Below are 23,641 nucleotides of genomic sequence, written 5' to 3'. Positions count from 1 at the left end.
TGTGAGAAAGCGGAAGTGCAGCCAAGATTATATTGTTAGGGTACAAGTAAACGCACCCAGATATGGGCACACCACATGTCTGCTTTGCGGACGAACTGCAGCAGGAGCACCACAACAACAACAACAACAATGCGGCAGGCAGCACCAACAAATGGCTTTTGGAGCTGGAGCACTCGACGAGCAACTCGCCAACGCCTCGCTACGAGCGCAACATGGGCTTCTTTCAGCTGCTGAGCCGTCGGTTTGGCCTGAGGTCAAGCGATGACCTAGTTCATGGTGCATGCGATGACGCAGCTGCCGGCACAACAGCAGCGGCAGCGGCAGCAGCTGCACAGGAAGAGGACGCGCACAGTTCATCGACCGACTCGTATTCATCATCCCTGACGGCCAGCCGCGGATTGGCCGCTGCGCGTCTGGAGCTGACGTCGTGCGCCTCCAGCGAGACCAGCAGCACCATTGACATCGAGGAGCAGCAACAGCAACAAAATATGGGCAAGCGCAAATCGTTGAGCCGCACAAGCTTCTCACGACTGCAACGCCGGTCGACATCGTCGCTGCGGCGCGCCTTTGAGAGCCTTGCGCTAACATCACGTTCGCTGTCGTGCAGCGGCCCCTCCCCTCCGACACCGCCACAGCCACAGCAGCCGCCGGCGCCGCAGCCATTGAAGTCTGCTCTGAAATCGGCATCGACCGTGGAGCTGCGACAGCAGCAGCAGCATCACAGGGTGGCCTCCAAATCGGCGAGCAGCTCGAGCGCCTGCTCGACATCGTCCGCATCCTCCGCATCCGCATCGTCGAAGAGCAAGGTGAAGCCGCCACCGCAGCGCATACTGCGTCAGCCCGTATCCTATACATATCTAAAGGGCATGTCCGGTCTGCCGACGCAGCGGGTGCCGCGCAGCTCGGTTTGCTGTCAGTACGCCAGACGCTAGAGAAGCCGCCTGGCGAATCTCGAAATACGATTCCAGAACAATCCGAAAATAAGCACAGCCACACACCTTTGATATTGCTGTTAAATATAGTTGAAAAGTAGCTCCAATTCATAGTGCCAAATCCATGCCCATTCATTTCGAGATCTGTGATACAATAATCTTTTCATATCCACACGAAAGAAGTACACAAAAAGCTCATTTCAAACCAAAAAAAAGCAAAAAAAGAAAATAAGGGAAAACCAAATTTTTGCAAACAATTGCCAAGACTTAAGCACGCGAAAAACTAGAAACTAGATATTAGATTTTTCCACACACGGCTTTTGATTAAACATCCATAACAAAAGACTGTCGAGGGGGGAGTTTTCAAAAAAAAAAGTAAGAAAAAAAGATTTTGCGAAGATTTTGTATAGATTGGATAAAGTTTCAGAAAAAAAGTTTCGCTTAATTGAAGTACGCTCAAGTACTATATTTGATTATAATATTATTGTACATTCGTGCCTTTATCCCGTATGTGTAGATCAAAATTAAAACCAACAAAAAAAAAAAAAAAAAAACAGAAATTTAAGTCGAAAATATTATTAATTAAAAATGACGATACTCTCGTCTCACAATTAGTTGCCGTAATGGGATCAAAATTTTGTCAGGCAGTTAAATCTAATATTTAAGTACTCAACTATGTTTATACTTAATTCGTACACTCTTGAATTATTTCCTTAGATATTTGCTCGTAATTTTAGAGAACAAACGAAATGAATTCGTAACGCACTCCCAGTCGTAGGGCTTCACATAGTTATTATATAATAAGTATATATAGACCGATAATATATGCGATAAACTAACCAAGCAGACATTGAAATTTAAAACTGATTATATTATATATAATATAAATGAATTCTATAGCAGGCATATATAGACCGTATACACATACATTTACCGAATTGTACTTATAAAGAACAAACAATCTAAGAACTCAACTATATTAATTATACATATATCGTGCATACAATACATACAAACAAGGCAAGGCAAGGCGAGGAGAGGCAAGGCAAGGCAAGGCATAAGCAATACAGTTATATACATATACAGCCGATTATAATGAGATATATATATACCATATACACACATTTACTTAATCATAAGTTAACTATTTACCAAATAGAAGCAGCTAAACTGAATATTTAATTCACACAGCATGTTCAATAAAATGAAATAATTTACACCAAACCGAAACTCTGACCTTTTTTCCTCCACAACTTTCCGCATAAATAGCTATATTTATTTGGCAACTTTTTTGTCGAAAAACAATTATCATAATAATATGACTGACCCACTTTGCGAATTGGTCGAGTTGCCAAAGTTACCAAAAATAGCTGTTACAATGAATCAAGGCTAATTACAACCAGGCCTGAGGACCAGAAGCCCTTTTATTGCGTATACGCCGCATATGACAAGCTCAATCGATGCCTGATTACATTTTTGGTCACTTGTTGTCAGCAACTGGGGCGGCGGCATAGGCTGGGGCGTGGCTTGGGCATCAAAAAGTAGGTCAGCGATTGAAAGAACCATCAATATTTTTCAGACATTGCCCGATGAAAATCGTTGCCAGGCAAACGACATAAAATGTTTATGGAAATTTATGTGCGAAATGCGATTCCCTTGTTGAATTTACAACAAGCCCAGCCCAGAACAGGCCAAGCCAAGCCAAGCCAAGACGTAGACGTAGTCTGGCCTGGCCCGTTCGTTCGTTCGTGCCGCATTTGATTAACATTATTCCAACTGAATTGGCAGACGAACTGGTATGGAAATAATTACCTAATAAATATGACAAATCAGTCAATTTTACTACGCACAGCTTTAAGCTTTCAATGATTTATGCTGCCTTCAAAATTTAAAGCAAAATTGGAAAAGACTGCCCAACTAGGCGATACTCTGTACACACTGTAAAGCTGACTTTGAGAACATTTGCACTTTCTTCTATATAAGAAAACAGAATAATAATAACTTAATAACAAAGCTTTAGTCTCATTAATTGTTATTGTTTTAAGATAAAGGGGAAGTTATCCAAAAGCTGAAATATAATGTGCTGCCTCTATACTTCTCGAGCTATGCCTCAATAGCTTGCCTGTAAATCAATCCAAAGATCTTGATAAAAAATAATTGAGAGCAAATATATGTATATATATATAATGTTTTCCTGACATTCTCGCATGCGAATAGACGAGCGGACGGATAGACAGACGGATATAAATCGAACGATTCAGCTCGTCGAGATTAAGACTAACACATGTACATATATTCTTTCCGTCTGCTGCATTCAAGTGCTCAAAATTATTATACTCTTTTTTTTTATTCATTTTCTATATACCCTGTAATAAAGTCGGATCAATCATGTTATGCGATAGCTGTTCCTTTTTTGTTTGGCTGTTAAATATGATACTACATATTATTTATCTAGAATTCGATTTAACATCTTAGGTATCATAAAATCAGACTATAATTTTGTGCATCACAACAAGGTTACATTTTTCATTTAATTTAAGCATTGGCAATTCAAATCGCATCTACTCTAATTACCCGCTTCTTTTGACATATTAATGACAATATTAAATGCTTTAGTTGAAATATTGCTATATAATATAACGTATACGCCGCCTGATCCAACCAATTAATGGAAAACTTGCAATGCTCTCAAGGCAACAAATTAGCGAGACAGACAGGCAATCAAAACAGTTTTTGGATGCTGCCAATGGGCCATCAAGTCACGTACACTGCCTGGAGAACAACAACTGTGTTGATGTCTGTGGCTAAGGCAAAAAAAAAACAAAAAATGAACGAAAGTTGATGAAATGCGTCAAAGGCGCGGGCAGACTTCAAGTGTTGCCTGTGGGCGTGTCATTTTGATAATGGAATTGCCTAAAAATACGAATTCAGTGACCTAATTCCCGTTGACAGACGACAAATGTTAGCATACGAATGGATACGTTTTCTCATCCGGCCAACAACTAGTCGTATGTGTGATTTTTATGGGCCAAACGCCCGCCTGCTGGTGCTGTTGCGCATACGACCCGACCCATTGGCTCAGTGAAATAGAAAATAACAATTGCGTACAACGCAAAGGCGCCCAAAGGCGACCGCAGTCACGTAGTCACGCCCCAAAGGCAACAGAAGCAGCCCCAAGGAGAGCTCCTTTGGTTGCCGCTGTTGCCTTTTAAGTCGTGCTTATTTTCTGGGGAGCAGCGACTGCCAATATTTAATTAAGTTTGCGTTTTCTATTTCCTTACTTTTTCGCAGCTATTTTTATCATTTCGCCGTTTATATTTACTCTTCATTGTCGCCTAATAATCCGGCTCTAACTGCCGCTCATTAATACGGGCCTAATTTCGGCCTGCTGCCCGATATTTTCGGAGTTGGCATTAAAGAGCTTCCGAGGGCCGCAGCAAAAGCCATATTTATGATGTGGGATGCGTTAATTTGTCCCACGCGTCAGCGAAAATGTGCTGTAGAGCCCAAAACAATACAGCACCATAATTAATCTTCTTTGGCTCCTAACAAGGGCCAAACACAAGAGCCAAAAGGCAAACAGACCGAGAAAAAAAAAACAATTAGCAAAAGCCAACTTTCGCTTGCCGAATTATTTATACCTTTGCGAACGCGTTTCTGCTGAAATGAGTAAATTGCCAAGCCTGAAGCGATACTGAAACCGAATCAATTACAGTATTATCAAGTCTAGTTCACGAACTGAACCAAAAAGCAAGCTATAGGTTCGAATCGTGAACTGAAACGGGTTCACAAATGGAACGTCTAGCATAACCTTAGCTTTACTAACCTGAACCCTGAACCGAAACAATCTAAATAGTCGCAGAATCTGAACCGAACTGAATATAAATATATTTAGTTCTATAAATCAACTTCTATTTCTTAAAGCTGGTTCATGAACTGAACCAATAGGCAAGACCAGAATCGTGAGCGGAACTAGGGACATTTATCTTTATATTATATACTGTCTCTTATAATGTGACAGAATTATAGTACCCACGTAAGGGTATTAAAACACGCGCGTGAAATTCCTGTTGCGCTCTCTGCTGACTTCTCACTCGGCATATTTCCGTTTTCAACTGATATATTTTTGCGCATTTGCCAACACATGTCTTTATATGTTTGCCGTTGGCGCCCTTTTAAGCCCCTCCGAACCTCTGGCCTGCTCTTTGGCCGCATTCGAGCCGCTTTATTACAATATTTACCTCAATGTTGTTTACCTTTATCTTCTTGCTTCTGTTTTTACATTCATTTTGCTTTTGGATGAAGCACATTTTTGATGATGTCCTCTCATGCTTGTTATCTTTACGGCAGTTTCCGTTGCTTTTAATGGCACTCGGTTGTAATTTAATTTTGAATTTCACAATTTGCGCTGCACACTCAGCGGGCGTCTTGCCAAAATAAGGCAGCACAGCAAAGCATTTAATGAATATTTCAAGTGTTGTTGTTGTTGTTGCTGTTGTTGTTTTCGTCGAACCTTTTGCTATTTTTAGCTGCCACGCGAGCATCAAATCTTTGCTTATTGCCGCAAAAATTGAAGCCGACACGACAGCCTAAAGGACACAGGACACACAACAAAGGGCTTCCATAGATATTTAGGCAAGACGCATAAGTTACGTATACGCCCAGTTGGGCGAAGGAAAGCAACAACCTGCATGCTAATTCGCACTTTGACCCAAATACCAGACAAAAGCCCTTAAATATGTCCGCGCACACAGTCTGAGGAGGACGAGCCCTCTAGGACCTCAGTCAAGATTGACATGAACTAAGCAAATAATAAATTATTTCGAGCTAGCCTGCATGGGAAAACGCTTTGGCGCTTTCTCATGAAATATGCACGATGTGTTGGTAATTGAAGTCAATGCGCAAACAAAATGTCTACATTTTGGCCAATATATCGTCGCACTTGCCAAATATGCAACCAAATGGGCTATGCCCCAGAGATAGGGCTGACGAGTGTGGAGGCAAGTCGATTGTCTTGAATGTTTTAATCAGGCATCTTTCTAATTAAACTTTGGTCATGGGACAATCTCTGGTGAATTTCCCTCAAATTTCCTTTCGAAAGTGAACATTTATAAATGCGGCAAAATTTACACTTCTGTTAAGCTTTCCGCATGTGAGAGAAAAATTTATCTGAACGCCACTTTTTTTTTAGGATCAGGTGTGAACATAGTAGGAAAAGTTAGAGGCGATTGACACCTGAAAAGAAAATTTAGGTGTTTAAAGGAACCAACAATTTCTCTTCTCGTTCATACCAGCAAAATAATAGAGGCAGATGTGTACTTCTTGAAATTTATAAACATAAACTGAGTAAATGGCAAGGAAAACATTATCTACTGATTTTTCCGACTGACTAGAGGGTATCTTGCAGTCGAGCAACCGTCTCACTTTGTATACCCTTGCGAAGGGCATTGCAATTTTATCATGAAATGTGAAAAGAAAACAACTTGGACTCGATAATATAAATATATATATATATATTCTCGATCTGTCTCAACAGACGGACACACACGGGCGGATCGGACAATTATATCATATATGAACTGCACATCATATCTTGTATGGAAAACAAGAGCGAGTCGCGTCATCGCTTGATACTTAGTATTTGGCTGGAGCTTGAAATTTGTGAGAATTTAATGAGGCATGCGTTTGACACAGTGAAGGAAGGGGGCTTGGTATTGCTGGATGATAAGGCATTTGTTTCATTATTACACAACAACGGTTGAGACTACAATAAATATATAATTTCCCCTGAATACTATTAAGTTTTATCCTTATTGGGTTTATATCTATTGGCTTTACATTGGAATCGGTTGACATTTACAAAAGTTACAGAGAAATATGGTAACCCAACCCCAGAAAAGGCAACGAAAGTTCCCTTGGAAGAGGTTGTCGGTCGAGATGGTCAGAGCAGACCTCACAACATGCATCGCATTTCTGCTAGAGTATTTAATCTTCGGCTAGTCCAAGAATGACATGTTTCGCATTTGTTTCTTATTTCAAATGCATGAATTGGCATTATTTAGCAACTCGTACGGCCCAAAATCGTGCGCACTGCGAACACATTAGCTGACATTGCGTTTAATGGGCTGCACAGCTACGTGACTTGTTCGGGTCGTGGGGCGCAAGGGGATGTAGGGGAGCATTCAGTCCCAAAGTGGGCTATAAAAAGCCAAGTGACACGTACACCATATCAGCCACACAATTACACGATTAGGCTCTAAGCAGGGTCGCCTTTAATTAATAATATCCGTTTGAGCAGCAGTTGGCGAGGAGGAGGGTGGGGGGAGGTGCAATCAGAAGTGGGCCGCCACCCTGCAAACCCTTTCATTCAGAAAACTAGCCCAGTTGGGCGAAGGTTAACGCTTGCTCTGGAGGACAATGCAGCGCCTTGTCTCGATGACGTACCAGAGCTGGCAACAGAAGCTGGCGCATCCTTGATCGGGTCATACGTCAGACAGGCGCGCGCGCACAGCATTGTTTGGCCTTCACCGGACGCCGGGCGCACTCACCCACTTGCATGGAGCTATACCCCGGATAATTGTGCCGCGACTGCAGCTGTCCTTAAAGTATTTCATTCATAATTGGCCCGGAAGCCCAGCCAGAGCGACCTCGACCCCGTTCCGGCTCCAGCTGTAGCTTTCCCGCGGGAGTCTCTAGGCAACCAGAGCAGCTCCAGCTACTCCCCCTCCTTCTCCTACTTCTCCTTCTCCAAGGCCAGCACAGCATGCCGACAACTGGTCACCAGAGTATTGGACTGGGTCAGACCTAGTCAAGGCCCGCATTTCTAAAGCTGCCGACGGCGAGTGACGCTCTGCCCGGCTCTTGAAACTCATCCCAAATGTTCAAAGAGTGCTTTGATTAGGCCTGATTATAAGTGCCATAAATGGGCGTGGCAAAAGTAATAGAAGGCATGGGACAGGGCGTGGCCGTAAGTTGTTTAGATTTCCAGGAAGACGCAAGTAGTTATCAAATTTGCAAACTTGGGCTGTCATTTTTTGGGCCACTTTGCGGCGGGCCCGAAAAATGTGGCATAGCAACGAAAATTTTAAGGAACTTAGGGTAGATTCCGCAAGGCCAAATGTATATAAAAGATAGACAAACTAAGGGAAGCAACAAATATATATATATATTATATGTACATAGTACGAAAATAAATATATATAGATATATAGCTTAAGGTGGAGTATGTTAAGGTGCCAATGTATAGCTATACTTCAAAGTTGTCTGCAGGGTATCATCTAGTCAGGCAGCTTTGCGAAAAAGAGCAAGTAAACAAGCCTTATAGCTAGCTGCTCGGGTCCCAAATATAAGTCTGTTTGCTTTTACAGCAGGTGCTTGCCCCACTGAACTTTCTTAAAGTGCCTCGGGCAGAGCACAAATGCCGGCTTTACACACCTCGCCAGCTCTTCTACACAGCGTCCACTTATCCCTCCGAGGTCATTGAACTTTGCAATGCTGACGCACGCTTTCAATTAGGTAAAGTGCAAGGATACGCGTCCGGGTTGAGCACGTTAAATGGGCTGCTGCAATAGCTGCTGCTCACAAATTGATTTGCCCGATAGCTCGATAATACGTTTATTGCGTATACGCGCTGTATATGTTGCAACTTACGATGCGAGCAGCTGCCATTTGATGGCTGTGCGACATTTTAATCAAAATTATATTGGGCCGATATGGCAAGCTCGTATACAGGTTGACCGCACTGGGCGAAGGTTTCCAACAGACGTGACGTCGTTAAAGGCACATGTGTGTGTGTGTGCGGGTGTGTGTGTGTGTGTGTGTGTGTCGCGACGGAAAGAGGCGAAAGCCAACTAACTGGGTCAGGGCTGCCCGCTGCGGCGTCGTCGTCGTCATCGTCGTCGGTTCCATTGACGTTTCTCAACTGCAATGCTGCACCACCCATTTCTGCACCACCAGCACCACACACCATACACCACAAAGCCACAGCCGCAGCCGCTCCGCATTTCATTCTAGAAACACTTGCAGTGCATCTCAAATACACGCACGCAAAACAAATTGAAATAATGCTTAAAATACATTACGTATACGTCACGTACGACACATACATAATTGAATAAACATATAAATGTGTGCATGTGACGGCACTTTGTCAATACTTTATGGTTTATTTATACATGCATTAGTTGCACATGCCACATGCCGCAGAGCGCTTTATTAATAAACAACGAAACAAAAGGCGATGCCCGAACCAAACGCGTGGCTTGCATAATGTAGCTAATGGCCAGCTCAAGTCGAATGCTTTACGGCGCTCTGCACACGCTTATGAAGTGGCGCCTCGGCTTATAAATAGCGGCAGCGACTAATTTGAATGCAGAATCACAAAACCTTGTCCCAGCGGAACGCGAACAACAATTGCAACAAAAGTGAGGCCAAAGGATGCGACATGGCCGGCAACGGCAACGGTAGCAACTATGCCAAAGGTCAAATGGCAGCTCAAGCCACAACACACTTGACCCAAAACAAACTAACACTCGGCGCGCTGATTAATGTGCTCCTTTGCCAGTAGGCTGCAAGGGGTGAAGCGGGTGGGGGCGTGGCACATTAGGGGCGCCGAACCGCAGCGAACTAAGCCAGCAGAGATTTCCGCTCGAGAGTTGGGCTTAACCTAAATATGCTGGCTGCAAATCACGCAGCTTTTGTACTGTGTCGTACGTATTGACCTTCTAGCGGTCTGTGTGTGTGTGTGTGACGTCACAGAAAAAAAAACACACACACACACACTCACACAACTAAATGTCAGGTTAATTTTAACCCCGCAAACTGGCGTGTCACCAAAACGTAAAATAACAATAAACAGCAAGGGATTTAAGTGAAAAACTGCGAGCCCTTAAAAGTAGGCAACGGAAATTTTTACGGAGTAAAAGGGCAAATGATATATGTCTATATAGGAAGTGGGTTCAAATCTTTGCCTCATGTATGGATATTGAATTGTCTTGGCTGAAGGTCACAAGTAGCCAGTGTCATTTAAAACAAATTAAAATAATAGTTTAATAACTAATAATTAATCTAATTATATTAATAGTAATAGTTGTCATAATGATATGAAATTATATTCATTAATATAATGATATTTATATTCTTTTTTTTTGGGAGCTTGGGGAGGGAAAATGCCTTCTGCATCTCACACGGCCGTCGCAACTAAACCCCCTCCCCTTTTCCCCTCAGACCTATCTCAACTTCAGGCTTACGAATTAGTAATAATAATAACAATATTAATAATAATAATAATAATAATTACAATAATAATAATAACAATAATATTAATAACTATTACAATAATAATAATAATAATAACAATAACAACAATAATAATAATAATAATAATAATAATAATAATAATAATAATAATAATAATAATAATAATAATAATAATAATAACAATTAAAATTATAACAATAATAATAATAATGATAATGAATATTAATAACAATGATAATAAGTCGCAGCTCGTTAATGAGCTGCAATTCGCGTATCTTTTGTCTTGAGCTTTATCTTTCAATCTCTCAACCTGACCAGCCTCAATGTGCCTCTGCTTGAGCCCTACCTGACCAACCTCAAGAAGTGTTTCTCCTTCTATTTGTTTTAATGGCGGCGCATTCAGCGAGCTGCAGAGTAATTGCAGCTTCTCTCTCTCTCTCTCTTGCCGGGCAACCTCAGAGAGACCGGCGCAGTGCACCCACACACCTCACACATTGCTGACGCGGCGTGAAGCACTCACATGTTAATTACAATTATTCCGATTAATGAATAATGAGTACATAGCTTAAACAGCCGGTTGCCCTGTTTCCTAGTGAAGTGCTGACATATGGAGCAGGGCATTTAGTACTAATTGAATCTTGTATAATTAATTTGGGGTACCTTTCTTTTTATGCCTTGCCTAAAAGCCGGGGCCTGAATGTTTGCCAGTTGTGTCTGTTGAGGTAAAGAGAAGATATGCACATATCTGGATCTAGGCGTAACTTACAGGCTCCTGCAATACATATGCCTCAAGGCGTCGGACATATATTATTAAGTCAGCAACATTTCTCGGCTCTAACGAACTTTCCAGATCAACTTTGGGGTTGTAGAGTTTCCATTTACAATTGGCTTCCGTTTGGCAGCCTTGAAAAGAGGCGTAACTGCAGAGGCAGTCACCAGTTGGCCAGATACACGTACTTTGTGCATCCTTCAACTGCAGTTAAATGCCAAATGCGACAATGTGAAGCAGTTGCAGACAACGGGCCCAGGTCTTTGGGGCGGGACGTGGCAGCAGAACGGGGGGATGTGGCAAAAAGGCTGCAGCATATTTATTATGGTCGCATAACCGGGCTAAAGTGTTAAGCGAGTGTGTGCCGGCGGAAGAGTGTGTGCATGTCTATGTGTGTGTCACTGTGTGTGTGTGTGTGCGAGTGTGTGTGTGTGTGACTGCAATAACCTTGCAGCAGGCAGTTCATTGCCCGTTGCAGCTGCAGCCTGCAAATGCGGCAGAGAGCGCAGCCGCTGCGCAAAAGTGTAAGCAAGGGAGACAGGGAGAGAAAGAAAGAGACAGAGAGAGTGAGAGGGAGAGAGAGAATCGCAGTTCAATGCACGCCAACTAGGTTTAAAGGGCAGCTAGCGTGCTGAGAGGGAGGCAAAGAGGGGGGGTGCCAGCCTGTGCTCAAATTTTTGCAGCTAGCGCCTATGACGTCATTAAAAACGGAGGTTTGGCCTTTTACAGGCTAGCTGTGTGCGTGTGTGTGTGTGTGAGTGTGTGTGTATTTGTAGAGGCCCACTTTGAGTGTATTTAAAAATATATAAATGTATACCAGCAGTTACTTTCATACTTGTGTGTGTGTATGCTCAAAATGAGCACAAGGGCATTTAAGCCGGCCGTTGTGCTGCCTATAAGTAGATGGGTTAAATGAGCAGTGCCTAATACACACGCACGCACACACACACACACGCACACAAACTGACCGCAACAAATGAAGCTTCAAATGCCACATCCAAAAAAATAATATATATATATATATATATGTGGTTTTCTTTTGGTGGGTCGCACGCGACGCCCGAGTGATTTCTCGTGTCCGGCTCGCCAGACCTGGCCGCTAGATGGCGTTATCGGCGCCGTGGAGATAGCACTTAGGAGCAGGAATATAAAAAGCGCAACATACGTGTCCGACAATACGAACAATGGCGTCTCGTTCACGTCCTCATGCTCATACTATCGGCCGGACAGCCAGAACAATGGGGCGCAGCGCAATAACACAATAACACGTTGCCACAGACGGGCGACAATTATTTTATTCTGCCCGTCAATTTGAACCTTAACCCCACCAGGTGTAACGGGCGGTGATGGTGCGGCTGAAGGCTGGCCAACACAACACGTGCCAGACAAATGCGCATAAGAAAAAAGCAGAACTCCAGGAACGAACCAGAAACGGGCTAATTAGAAACACAAGTACATAGGGAAAGGCGGCAATGGGCAATTTCGGGGCGGGAGTAGGGCAAGTGACAAGCCTCCCAGCCACGCCCGGAGCACAATAGAGCCAAGTGGAAAAGTACACGAATTTTACATGTGAGAAGCGAAAAAGTACTCGAACGTATGTTTTCATGCATAGAATCAGTTTCTATTCGATTTGCCAAACTCAAACACATTAACTAGCATATAGTTAGCTAATCGTAATCAAAGTCAAAACTGACTATACAATATGCAAATTAATTAAGATATCTAAATTTTGTTTATTTAAAATAATTTGTTTACTAATGTACAACTGCATATTTAATATAGCTGTCTGCCCGCATCCCGATCATGGTACAAAATGTAAAGTTTATAAGGTAAAAGATCGATACCTGTTGTGGGGAACTTTAACCTAACCTTTTTATATGAACTTTGACAAAAAATAGTGTTGTCAAATTTGGATGCCACATTGATCTAGAGACCAAACCATGAACAAAAAGCCAAACATTATGAAAATCGGTTGAGTTTTGACCGAGTTATGTGAATGGGAAATTTTGACCCATGTCTATATACGAATCTACAGGGCAAGATTTTGACATGAATTTCGACCAAAAAATGTGTGGTCAGATTTAAATGCCAGATTATTTTAGAGGGAAAACTATGAAGAAAAAGCCAAGCCTTATGAAAATCGGTTGAGTTTTGACCGAGTTATGTGAATGGGTAATTCTGACCCATGTCTATATACGAATCTACAGGGTAAGATTTTGACATGAATTTCGACCAAAAAATGTGTGGTCAGATTTAAATGCCAGATTATTTTAGAGGGAAAACCATGAAGAAAAAGTCAAGCCTCATGAAAATCGGTTGAGTTTTGACCGAGTTATGTACCCGGGAAATTTTGACCCATGTCTATATACGAATCTACAGGGTAAGATTTTGACATGAATTTCGACTAAAATATGTGTGGTGAGATTTAAATGCCAGATTATTTTAGAGGGAAAACCATGAAGAAAAAGCCAAGCCTCGTGAAAATCCGTTGAGTTTTGACCGAGTTATGTGAATGGGAAATTTTGACCCATGTCTATATACGAATGTACAGGGTAAGATTTTGATATGAATTTCGACTAAAAAATGTGTGGTCAGATTTAAATGCCAGATTATTTTAGAGGGAAAACCATGAAGAAAAAGCCAAGCCTCGTGAAAATCGGTTGAGTTTTGACCGAGTTATGGGGTTGGGAAATTTTGACCCATGTCTATATACGAATGTACAGGGTAAGATTTTGACATGAATTTCGACCAAAAAATGTGTGGTCAGATTTAAATGCCAGATTATTTAAGAGGGAAAACCACGAAGAAAAAGCCAAGCCTCGTGAAATTCGGTTGAGTTTTGACCGAGTTATGGGGTTGGGAAATTTTGACCAATGTCTATATACGAATCTACAGGGTAAGATTTTGACATGAATTTCGACTAAAAAATGCTTGGTCAGATTTAAATGCCAGATTATTTTTAGAGGGAAAACCATGAAGAAAAAGCCAAGCCTCGTGAAAATCGGTTGAGTTTTGACCGAGTTATGGGGTTGGGAAATTTTGACCAATGTCTATATACGAATCTACAGGGTAAGATTTTGACATGAGTTTCGACTAAAAAATGTGTGATCAGATTTAAATGCCAGATTATTTAAGAGGGAAAACCACGAAGAAAAAGCCAATCCTCGTGAAATTCGGTTGAGTTTTGACCGAGTTATGGGGTTGGGAAATTTTGACCAATGTCTATATACGAATCTACAGGGTAAGATTTTGACATGAATTTCGACTAAAAAATGCTTGGTCAGATTTAAATGCCAGATTATTTTAGAGGGAAAACCATGAAGAAAAAGTCAAGCCTCATGAAAATCGGTTGAGTTTTGACCAAGTTATGGGGGTGGGAAATTTTGACCCATGTCTATATACGAATCTACTGGGTAAGATTTTGACATGAATTTCGACCAAAAAATGTGTGGTCAGATTTAAATGCCAGATTATTTTAGAGGGAAAACTATGAAGAAAAAGCCAAGCCTCATGAAAATCGGTTGAGTTTTGACCGAGTTATGTACCCGGGAAATTTTGACCAATGTCTATATACGAATCTACAGGGTAAGATTTTGACATGAGTTTCGACTAAAAAATGTGTGATCAGATTTAAATGCCAGATTATTTTAGAGGGAAAACTATGAAGAAAAAGCCAAGCCTCATGAAAATCGGTTGAGTTTTGACCGAGTTATGTACCCGGGAAATTTTGACCCATGTCTATATACGAATCTACTGGGTAAGATTTTGACATGAATTTCGACCAAAAAATGTGTGGTCAGATTTAAATGCCAGATTATTTTAGAGGGAAAACTATAAAGAAAAAGCCAAGCCTTATAAAAATCGGTTGAGTTTTGACCGAGTTATGTGAATGGGAAATTTTGACCCATGTCTATATACGAATCTACAGGGTAAGATTTTGACATGAATTTCGACTAAAAAATGTGTGATCAGATTTAAATGCCACATTATTTTAGAGGGAAAACCATAAAGAAAAAGCCAAGCCTCATGAAAATCGGTTGAGTTTTGACCAAGTTATGGGGGTGGGAAATTTTGACCCATGTCTATATACGAATCTACTGGGTAAGATTTTGACATGAATTTCGACTAAAATATGTGTGATCAGATTTAAATGCCAGATTATTTTAGAGGGAAAACCATAAAGAAAAAGCCAAGCCTCATGAAAATCGGATGAGTTTTGACCGAGTTATGGGGTTGGGAAATTTTGACCCATGTCTATATACGAATGTACAGGGTAAGATTTTGACATGAATTTCGAGCAAAAAATGTGTGGTCAGATTTAAATGCCAGATTATTTTAGAGGGAAAACCATGAAGAAAAAGCCAAGCCTCGTGAAAATCGGTTGAGTTTTGACCGAGTTATGGGGTTGGGAAATTTTGACCCATGTCTATATACGAATGTACAGGGTAAGATTTTGACATGAATTTCGACTAAAAAATGTGTGGTCAGATTTAAATGCCAGATTATTTAAGAGGGAAAACCACGAAGAAAAAGCCAAGCCTCGTGAAATTCGGTTGAGTTTTGACCGAGTTATGGGGTTGGGAAATTTTGACCAATGTCTATATACGAATCTACAGGGTAAGATTTTGACATGAATTTCGACTAAAAAATGCTTGGTCAGATTTAAATGCCAGATTATTTTAGAGGGAAAACCATGAAGAAAAAGTCAAGCCTCATGAAAATCGGTTGAGTTTTGACCAAGTTATGGGGGTGGGAAATTTTGACCCATGTCTATATACGAATCTACTGGGTAAGATTTTGGCATGAATTTCGACTAAAAAATGTGTGGTCAGATTTAAATGCCAGATTATTTTTAGAGGGTAAACCATGAAGAAAAAGCCAAGCCTCGTGAAAATCGGTTGAGTTTTGACCGAGTTATGGGGTTGGGAAATTTTGACCAATGTCTATATACGAATCTACAGGGTAAGATTTTGACATGAGTTTCGACTAAAAAATGTGTGATCAGATTTAAATGCCAGATTATTTTAGAGGGAAAACTATGAAGAAAAAGCCAAGCCTTATTAAAATCGGTTGAGTTTTGACCGAGTTATGTGAATGGGAAATTTTGACCCATGTCTATATACGAATCTACAGGGTAAGATTTTGACATGAATTTCGACTAAAAAATGCTTGGTCAGATTTAAATGCCAGATTATTTTAGAGGGAAAACCATGAAGAAAAAGTCAAGCCTCATGAAAATCGGTTGAGTTTTGACCAAGTTATGGGGGTGGGAAATTTTGACCCATGTCTATATACGAATCTACTGGGTAAGATTTTGGCATGAATTTCGACTAAAAAATGTGTGGTCAGATTTAAATGCCAGATTATTTTTAGAGGGAAAACCATGAAGAAAAAGCCAAGCCTCGTGAAAATCGGTTGACTTTTGACCGAGTTATGGGGTTGGGAAATTTTGACCAATGTCTATATACGAATCTACAGGGTAAGATTTTGACATGAGTTTCGACTAAAAAATGTGTGATCAGATTTAAATGCCAGATTATTTTAGAGGGAAAACTATGAAGAAAAAGCCAAGCCTCATGAAAATCGGTTGAGTTTTGACCAAGTTATGTACCTGGGAAATTTTGACCCATGTCTATATACGAATCTACAGGGTAAGATTTTGACATGAATTTCGACTAAAAAATGTGTGGTCAGATTTAAATGCCAGATTATTTTAGAGGGAAAACCATGAAGAAAAAGCCAAGCCTCATGAAAATCGGTTGAGTTTTGACCGAGTTATGGGATTGGGAAGTTTCGACCTATGTCTATAAAGAATATTTGAGGATATTTTACATGAAGTTCGACCAAAAAACGTGTTGTTAGATTTGGATGCCACATTGATCTAGAGACCAAACCGTGGACAAAAAGCCAAACTTTATGAAAATCGGTTGAGTTTTGACCGAGTTACGAGGGTGGAAAATTTCGGTCTATGTCTATATAGGATATAGGATGTATATGTATGGGGGTGAGAAATTTTGGCCTATGTATATATAGAAATTAAACAATAAAAGAAAGCATTTGCTAAGAATTTCATTTTAGTCTGATCGTTTCCATGGCAAATATATATGATAATAGATATATAGTGAGATATATAGTGAGATATATAGTGGGATATATAGTGAGATATATAGTGAGATATATAGATTGTATGTAAATTATATATTATGTATATATTATGAATATAGTTGAGTTCGCATCATCACAAGTTGGCATCAGTAGAGTCTTATCAGGATTGTCGTTCGTGTTTCCGGAAACAATCTGTATCGGATTAACGTAGCTCAACTTTCAACTGCTCGCACATAGTCCACATCCTTGGGAAAGAGATAGACCTGCAGCCAATTGGCTTTATTAAACTGACCGCTAAAAACGGGCTGCCAGTTGTGGATCAAGTGGCGCGACAGCTGCTCCACGCTGTCGAATCTGTTCGGATTGCGGCGACAGGCATCGACGAAGATCTCGGCAAAGTACTGGGCCAGCTGGATGCCCTCCCTGGTGTGGGCATCGCGGCAGGCATCCTCGCGAGCAAAGAGCTGCTCGTAGGCGGCACGCTCCGGATGAAATTGACAGCCAAAGAAGGGATGCACACGATGCTCGATGAGCGTTATGAAGCGTTTGCCCTCCTCCGAAGTGCGCGTGGCCAGCACATGCCAATCGGCGTCCATCTTGCTGCTGCCAAGACTCTCCTCCGTGATGCAAAACCTATGCTGATGACAGGCAAATGGCACGCTCTCCAGCTGCTTGGCCTGCTCCGGCGACAGCTGGCGAAACAGACGGGCTGCCTCGTAGCCCGGCTCCAGTTGCAATGGCTTTGCATCAAATATTTTGCCGCACTTGTCGCGCATCATTGGCGCACCGGCCGCACTTGCTGCACTTTTCAGCATCAGCTGAAAGCCGAGACAAGTGCCCCATACGGGTATGTTATTTCCGGCCATGTTTAGCTCCAGCGCTAGCTCATAAATATAGTTAACAGACTGCACACACAAATTTGTCAAATTTGGATCTTTTTCTACGTGCTTGTCCTCATCATCTAGATAGACAGCGCCACCGGGCAGCAGCACACCATTAACCAGTTCCAGCATTGACGCATAATAAGCACGTTCACGGCCAATCCTACACAGACATCAATTGTGCATCGAAAAATGCCAGACAATAAACATACAAATATTATTTAACAATTAAGAGAGCTCTAGGCGGGCGTGCACGACTAGAAAATGCCGTGAACCTTTCGATAGGAACACAAAAAATAATTTAAAAAAAAAAAAACAAAAACGAGAAAGAAAGGCTATCTTCGGCAAGAAGAAGACCGCGTTTGGTCAAGATATCTTGAAAAACAAAATGTTTTTTCATGCAAAAACTTAATTTTCGACCGATCGTTCCTATGGCTGCTATATGATATAGTGGTCCGATCTTAATAGGATTTTGCATATATATGAGGAGTAGAGTAAAACTAATAAATGCCGAGTTTGGTCAAGATATCTTGAAAAACAAAATGTTTTTTCATGCAAAAACTTAATTTTCGACCGATCGTTCCAATGGCAGCTATATGATATAGTGGTCCGATCCAGCTGGTTTTCACATATGAGCTGCGTGCAACAGAAAGAGGGACTTCTGCAAAATTTCATTAAGATAGCTTTAAAACTGAGAGACTAGTTCGCATAGAAACAGACAGACGGACATGGCTCTATCGACTCGGCTGTTGATGCTGATCAAGAATATATATACTTTATGGGGTCGGAGATGTCTCCTTCTATGCGTTACACATTTCACGACAAAATTATAATACCCTCTGCAAGGGTATAAAAATGAGTGCCACTCATAGTTTCCAACGCCTTATACCCGTGCTCCATAACGAAAGATAACGGAATTAATGCGTATGCATGTGTATGTCTGTATTTATAAGCCGATCTTGATGAAATGTTCAGCAGTAGATCGTATTATGCTATAGAATATTCGTAGAATATTAAAAATATATAAGCATTTAAATTGTGACTTGGAAACGATCGATTCTCGGCAACGAACTGCACGCGCACGAATCTGACTTACATTCAACATTTCTCTAGTTCTTAATAGTTTTGTGATCGTCGCATTCATGCATATGGATAGACGGACAGACAGACGGCAGGCGGATACATGACTACATTGACTCGGCTATTGATGCTGATCAAGAATATGTATAGACTTTTAGAGATCGAAGACCTCTTTGTCTATCTGTTACAAACCGTTGCTCAAAAACATTATACCCTTTTTACCCATTTCAATGGGTACAAGAACAATTTCTCAGCAACAATTGGGTTCGCATAGAAAATGATGGGCAAAATGCCAGCTGCATTGCAAATCTTAACAGCCCCGCACCCCCATGCGCCATCCCTCGCCCATTCGTGCCATACAATTCAAGGTAAACATAAACATTGCCCGCCCGTTATTTGCGTGCACTCACCAAATAGGTATGACCAGTGCGCCCGATGCCTCCAGATGCCTGATATAGGAGGCCGGCAAATAACTGAGCCAATGGCCGGGTTCATAATATGCGTTCAGCGATTGAGCCATATCCATGCACATGACGCCAATTATGGGAGTATGCTCTTCCGGCGGCCCCAAATGATCGCCCTGCCCCAGCCCCTGTTTCTGCGCTTGCCCTGGGCCCAACCCCAGCCCCAGCCCCAGCCCCTTTCCCTTTTCCTGCCCTGGCCCGTTGATCGACTTCTCATTTTCATGCATCGTTTCTAAATGCGGCTACGTGATAAATTATAATAATATGTTACGAGTTTTACTTTCGAATTTATTTTCGAATGACAACGATAAAGAAAATGATTCATAAGACGAGGTTTATTAGAGCGATTTCCTTCCCAAATTTCTATATGCTAAGGTTTATGTAGATAAGACCTAATCTATCAATGATTTCATTAAATTATAGGCTGAAAAGTGAAAAGTGTTCACGTAGATAGCGTATACCCGTTTTCTAACTCTTCAAACACTTGACTAGAAGATACCCTGTTAGCTCTGAATTAGACGAGAAACCACAGATATCTTCGGCACGTCGAATATTTGCCTTGCCTTACGCCGAAGTCATAGATGTGCCTACAATACAATACTGTCCGTTTATGTTCGCCTGTCTGTCCGTCTTTGTGCCCTGAAAGGCACCGAGGCTGCTGATAATTGCACAACTGGAACTTAGTGCGTGATAAATGCACATACATATATTCATAGTCGGTTAACTCACCAAATGGGAACGATGCGCGCACCAGCCGCTTCCACCCACTTGGCATAGGAGGCTGCTAGATAGCTGCAATAATACGAAACAGAGCAGAGATACAAAACATACCCAAACGTATGTATATATCAAATAACCTAGTCGCCTTTGCCTTATCGGAGCCTGTGACTGGGTCCCGGCCAGGACAGGCCAGCAAGGACAAAGAGGTGGCCATATCGATGCACAGCACTCCCACGCAGGGACCACAGTGCAATGTGTTATCGTCCGCACCGGCTGACATGCTGCGAAAAACTGGACTGTGTGCAACACGCAATCTAACTAGAATAACTCAATAGCAGGCCATAGCAGACCGACTCGGGTGCACTCGGAAAAGCTCGCTCCAATCTGAAGACACAAGCATTCTACGCTCTCTCTGCACACACACACACACACACACACACACACACAAAGAAAAGGTTTCCAAGAAGTGAAATATTTGAATGTAGTATTTCCAGCTTTTGTAGGGTGCGAAATCGGCTTAAAAACCGGAAATAATAAATTGAAATTTATTGATTTTTTTAATATTATTAATTTCTATGGGAACGGTGCACAAACATCATACACAAACTATCATACCCTGTACACCTCAATGGGTTCAGGCAATGACAATATAAAGACTAACTTGAGTAACGCCATAGGGCAAAATGATTCTATGCAGCTTGAGTTTTTGAAAATTGAGAACGCAAATGAGAGAGCAAAAAAGGCTAATAATAGAATTTACTCTCAGCTTCGGCTCTATGAGGGCCGTGCATTGAGTTATAAAGAGCAAGATTAGGCGTTTGAATCAAAAGCTTTTTTTTAGAAATACTTCCTGAGCGAAAAGAAGGTTGCTAACTAAAATTGCAAACACAACAGCCGACTGGCCGACTTCTGCCGATGCACACAATTCAATGACAAGTTTAGAACATTTTCTATAAGAACCAACAACAACCAAAATCAAAACGATCGACTCCAGCTTTGCTGAAGGCTGGTGACTAATTTCGCTGCTCACGAGACTTCGGCATTCGTTCGTCTAAAACGAACAGCAGTCGGCTGCCATGTCGTGCGGATTCGTAAAAGCCAGTTTAAGAAGCCAGGCTAGAAATTTTGCGTCGCATGCAAATGTATTGGCGTTACTCATCTTAGTGTTTAGATTGTCTTTGGTTCAGGGTATAATACAATGAATTTGACGAAAGAAATTTAAAAAAATGTCAAGCATATTTTTAGGGTGGGCTTTTTAAATAGGGAAAAAAATAGAATAAAGAATTTTAAAATGTACTGCGACTAAGATTAATAATGACGATAATAATATGAAGAAGATGAAGAAATATAATGGCAATATTTCAGATTATATATTGATAGAGTTTTGGTCAGAAAAGAACAAGAGATTTCTGGGCCACAGTGCATAAAACCAATAGACACCTTTTTCAGTTTAACATTTAAACTGATCAAAGGAAAAACAAAGCTACAAGTAGAAGGGAGAATTTGAATTTGATAAAGACAAGTTACTTATAAAGATAAAGTTTGATTAACCAAAATTTGCTCATTCGAGAAAATCAAATGTCAATATCTTAATAATATATAATAAATCTCTATAAGAATTGGCCAAAAAAAAAAGTGAGAAACTTCTTTCATCAAACCAGTTTTCCATTTCGATTCACATGTTTGCAAGCCCCTAAGCCTCAAGTTAATTTTATCTTGTGGCGCCGAATGTTAGATTGATAAACAAAAAGTTAAAAATAAATTACAAAAAAAAAAGATATTCTTCATTTATATACACACTTTATACTTATGCATGTATAGCACACAAATAAGAACTAGACACATTTAATCTTAACTATGCTCCATTATCACAGCGAACGCTCTGAAAGCTAAGGCAACAACTAGTCCAAAACCGAGAGACCACGATGCGACACCGTTTTTGCCATTGTCATTGGGAGAAGGATAGTAGGGATAGGGGCCATCATCATCGCCGTCGCCCGCTATATCCGGATCCTCAAATAGATATTGCTGCACATAGCCGGAGCCCAGCACTGAAGTATATTCAGGCTGATAGTTATAGATCAGGGAAAGCGCCTGCTCTGTGGCATTGTCATAGCTATGCGTATTCCGACGCGCCTCGTTGATGAAAAAGTCCGCAAAATACTGTGCACTATGCACGGCCGACGAAGAGTGCGGCACATCCTTGCTGACAAACTCATAGAGCGCTTTCTCTGGATGAAATTGTACGCCATAGAATGGATAGCTCAAATGTTCAATGGTGGAGACAAACTCAATGCCATTCACATCATGATTTAGGGACATAATGCGCCAAGAGTTATTCAGAGCTGGCAGCGAAAAGCTCTGCTCCTTGTAGCAATAGCGATGATAGTTATAGGTGACATTCTCCTGAGACAGCTTCGTAATGATCTCCTCGCTGGCGCCGCCAAACAGGCGGCTTTCATTGTAGTCTATCAAATATACATGAAAGGCAAAATACATGAATATCTAAAGTGGTGTCTCTTAATAGAAGTAGAAGTCGGATATCTACTCCATTTCCATATAGTCTATCTCTCACCCTGCTTCATCTCCAGGGGCAGGGCCATGTTAATGGCCTGACAATTGCTGCGCGTCTCCGTGCCATTGGCCATTTTGAGCACCAGCAGTTCCATGCCAAGACATGTGCCCCAAACCGGAAAGTAGGTGCCATTATCGTTCAGCTCCCTGGCAATTGCTATCAAATGCTCACCGGCATCGCCATAGCCATTCGTCTCATTGAAAAAGGTTGCGCCGCCGGGCAGCAGTAGACTATTTTTTGAGAAAATCCATGCAAATTAACAGAGTTAATTAACAAACGCAGCACGCCTACAACATACCCATTGATCTTCTGCAGCAGCTCCTCGTAGTAACTGCGATTGTGTCCGATTCTGTTTTTGAAGATGGGCAACAAATTATTCAAAGCCAAAACTGCCTTGTCATTGGCAAGCGCAATCACGCCTTATCAAAACGCTGGATTTATTGCACCTGTCTCCGCTGATAGCAGTACTTACCCGATGGGCACCACCCGACCTCCGGCGCCCTCCACGAACTTGACATACGAGGCGGCAATATAGCTGGTCGCATTGAAATGCTTTGAAATCAAACCATCCTGGTAGACCTCTTGGGCCAGCACGCCAATGATGGGCGATATTGTGCCGTTAACATCGGCCTGGGCAGGTGCCACCAGCAGCAGCGGCAGCATCAGCAGCAGGCACAGGCACAGGCAGAGCGTGTGCATCCTCTCAGTAGGTTCTTGTTGCTATTTTACTTGGGCTAGTTCGCAGTTGTGCGCGCGGCTCAGTCGATGAACTAAGTAGCACTGACATTGCGAAACAAGAAGCGTTTTCAATTTAAATTCAATTTGCACTAGAAATATTTGCCAAATGACTTGCGCGA

At 41.5% G+C, this 23,641-nt stretch overlaps 3 protein-coding genes across 3 annotated transcripts; 1 reads left to right on the top strand and 2 right to left on the bottom strand.

Annotated features, from left to right (window-relative positions):
- The first annotated feature begins 62 nt into the window (after nt 1–62).
- LOC115762841 (T-box protein H15) lies at nt 63–932 on the top strand. Its single transcript, XM_030705216.1, has one exon. The coding sequence runs from the start codon at nt 63–65 to the stop codon at nt 930–932; it is 870 nt and encodes a 289-aa protein (XP_030561076.1).
- Nucleotides 933–17,114: 16,182 nt separating this feature from the next.
- Nucleotides 17,115–20,495, bottom strand: LOC115762633 (gamma-glutamyl hydrolase A). The gene is made up of 3 exons (XM_030704937.1): nt 20,347–20,495; nt 20,219–20,281; nt 17,115–18,108 (listed from the first exon to the last, which is right to left on the bottom strand). Exons 1-3 carry the CDS (start codon nt 20,487–20,489, stop codon nt 17,277–17,279), a joined length of 1,038 nt encoding a protein of 345 aa, XP_030560797.1. The 5' UTR covers nt 20,490–20,495; the 3' UTR covers nt 17,115–17,276.
- A 1,485-nt stretch (nt 20,496–21,980) lies between these two features.
- On the bottom strand, nt 21,981–23,499 carry LOC115762662 (gamma-glutamyl hydrolase). The gene is made up of 4 exons (XM_030704970.1): nt 23,257–23,499; nt 23,083–23,133; nt 22,785–23,014; nt 21,981–22,677 (listed from the first exon to the last, which is right to left on the bottom strand). Exons 1-4 carry the CDS (start codon nt 23,481–23,483, stop codon nt 22,061–22,063), a joined length of 1,125 nt encoding a protein of 374 aa, XP_030560830.1. The 5' UTR covers nt 23,484–23,499; the 3' UTR covers nt 21,981–22,060.
- Between the last annotated feature and the right edge of the window lie 142 nt (nt 23,500–23,641).

Source organism: Drosophila novamexicana, unplaced genomic scaffold (assembly GCF_003285875.2).
Source record: "Drosophila novamexicana strain 15010-1031.04,08,12 unplaced genomic scaffold, DnovRS2.1 tig00000644-arrow-pilon, whole genome shotgun sequence".
NCBI lineage: Eukaryota > Metazoa > Arthropoda > Insecta > Diptera > Drosophilidae > Drosophila > Drosophila novamexicana.
Note: the sequence above shows the minus strand (reverse complement) of the source record. Positions and strands in the feature narration are given on the sequence as shown.

What these genes read in the sequence shown, in the direction of transcription:
- LOC115762662 (XM_030704970.1), bottom strand. Translation starts at nt 23,483, where the DNA reads ATGCACACGCTCTGCCTGTGCCTGTGCCTGCTGCTGATGCTGCCGCTG. An exon ending in GGTCGGGTGGTGCCCATCGG is followed by an intron (nt 23,134 to 23,256) that starts GTAAGTACTGCT and finishes CTTCAAAAACAG; the next exon opens with AATCGGACACAATCGCAGTT. An exon ending in GCCCCTGGAGATGAAGCAGG is followed by an intron (nt 22,678 to 22,784) that starts GTGAGAGATAGA and finishes TATATTTGATAG; the next exon opens with ACTACAATGAAAGCCGCCTG.
- LOC115762841 (XM_030705216.1), top strand. Translation starts at nt 63, where the DNA reads ATGGGCACACCACATGTCTGCTTTGCGGACGAACTGCAGCAGGAGCAC.
- LOC115762633 (XM_030704937.1), bottom strand. Translation starts at nt 20,489, where the DNA reads ATGTCAGCCGGTGCGGACGATAACACATTGCACTGTGGTCCCTGCGTG. An exon ending in GATAAGGCAAAGGCGACTAG is followed by an intron (nt 20,282 to 20,346) that starts GTTATTTGATAT and finishes GTATTATTGCAG; the next exon opens with CTATCTAGCAGCCTCCTATG. An exon ending in GCGCGCATCGTTCCCATTTG is followed by an intron (nt 18,109 to 20,218) that starts GTGAGTTAACCG and finishes ATGTCTGTGTAG; the next exon opens with GATTGGCCGTGAACGTGCTT.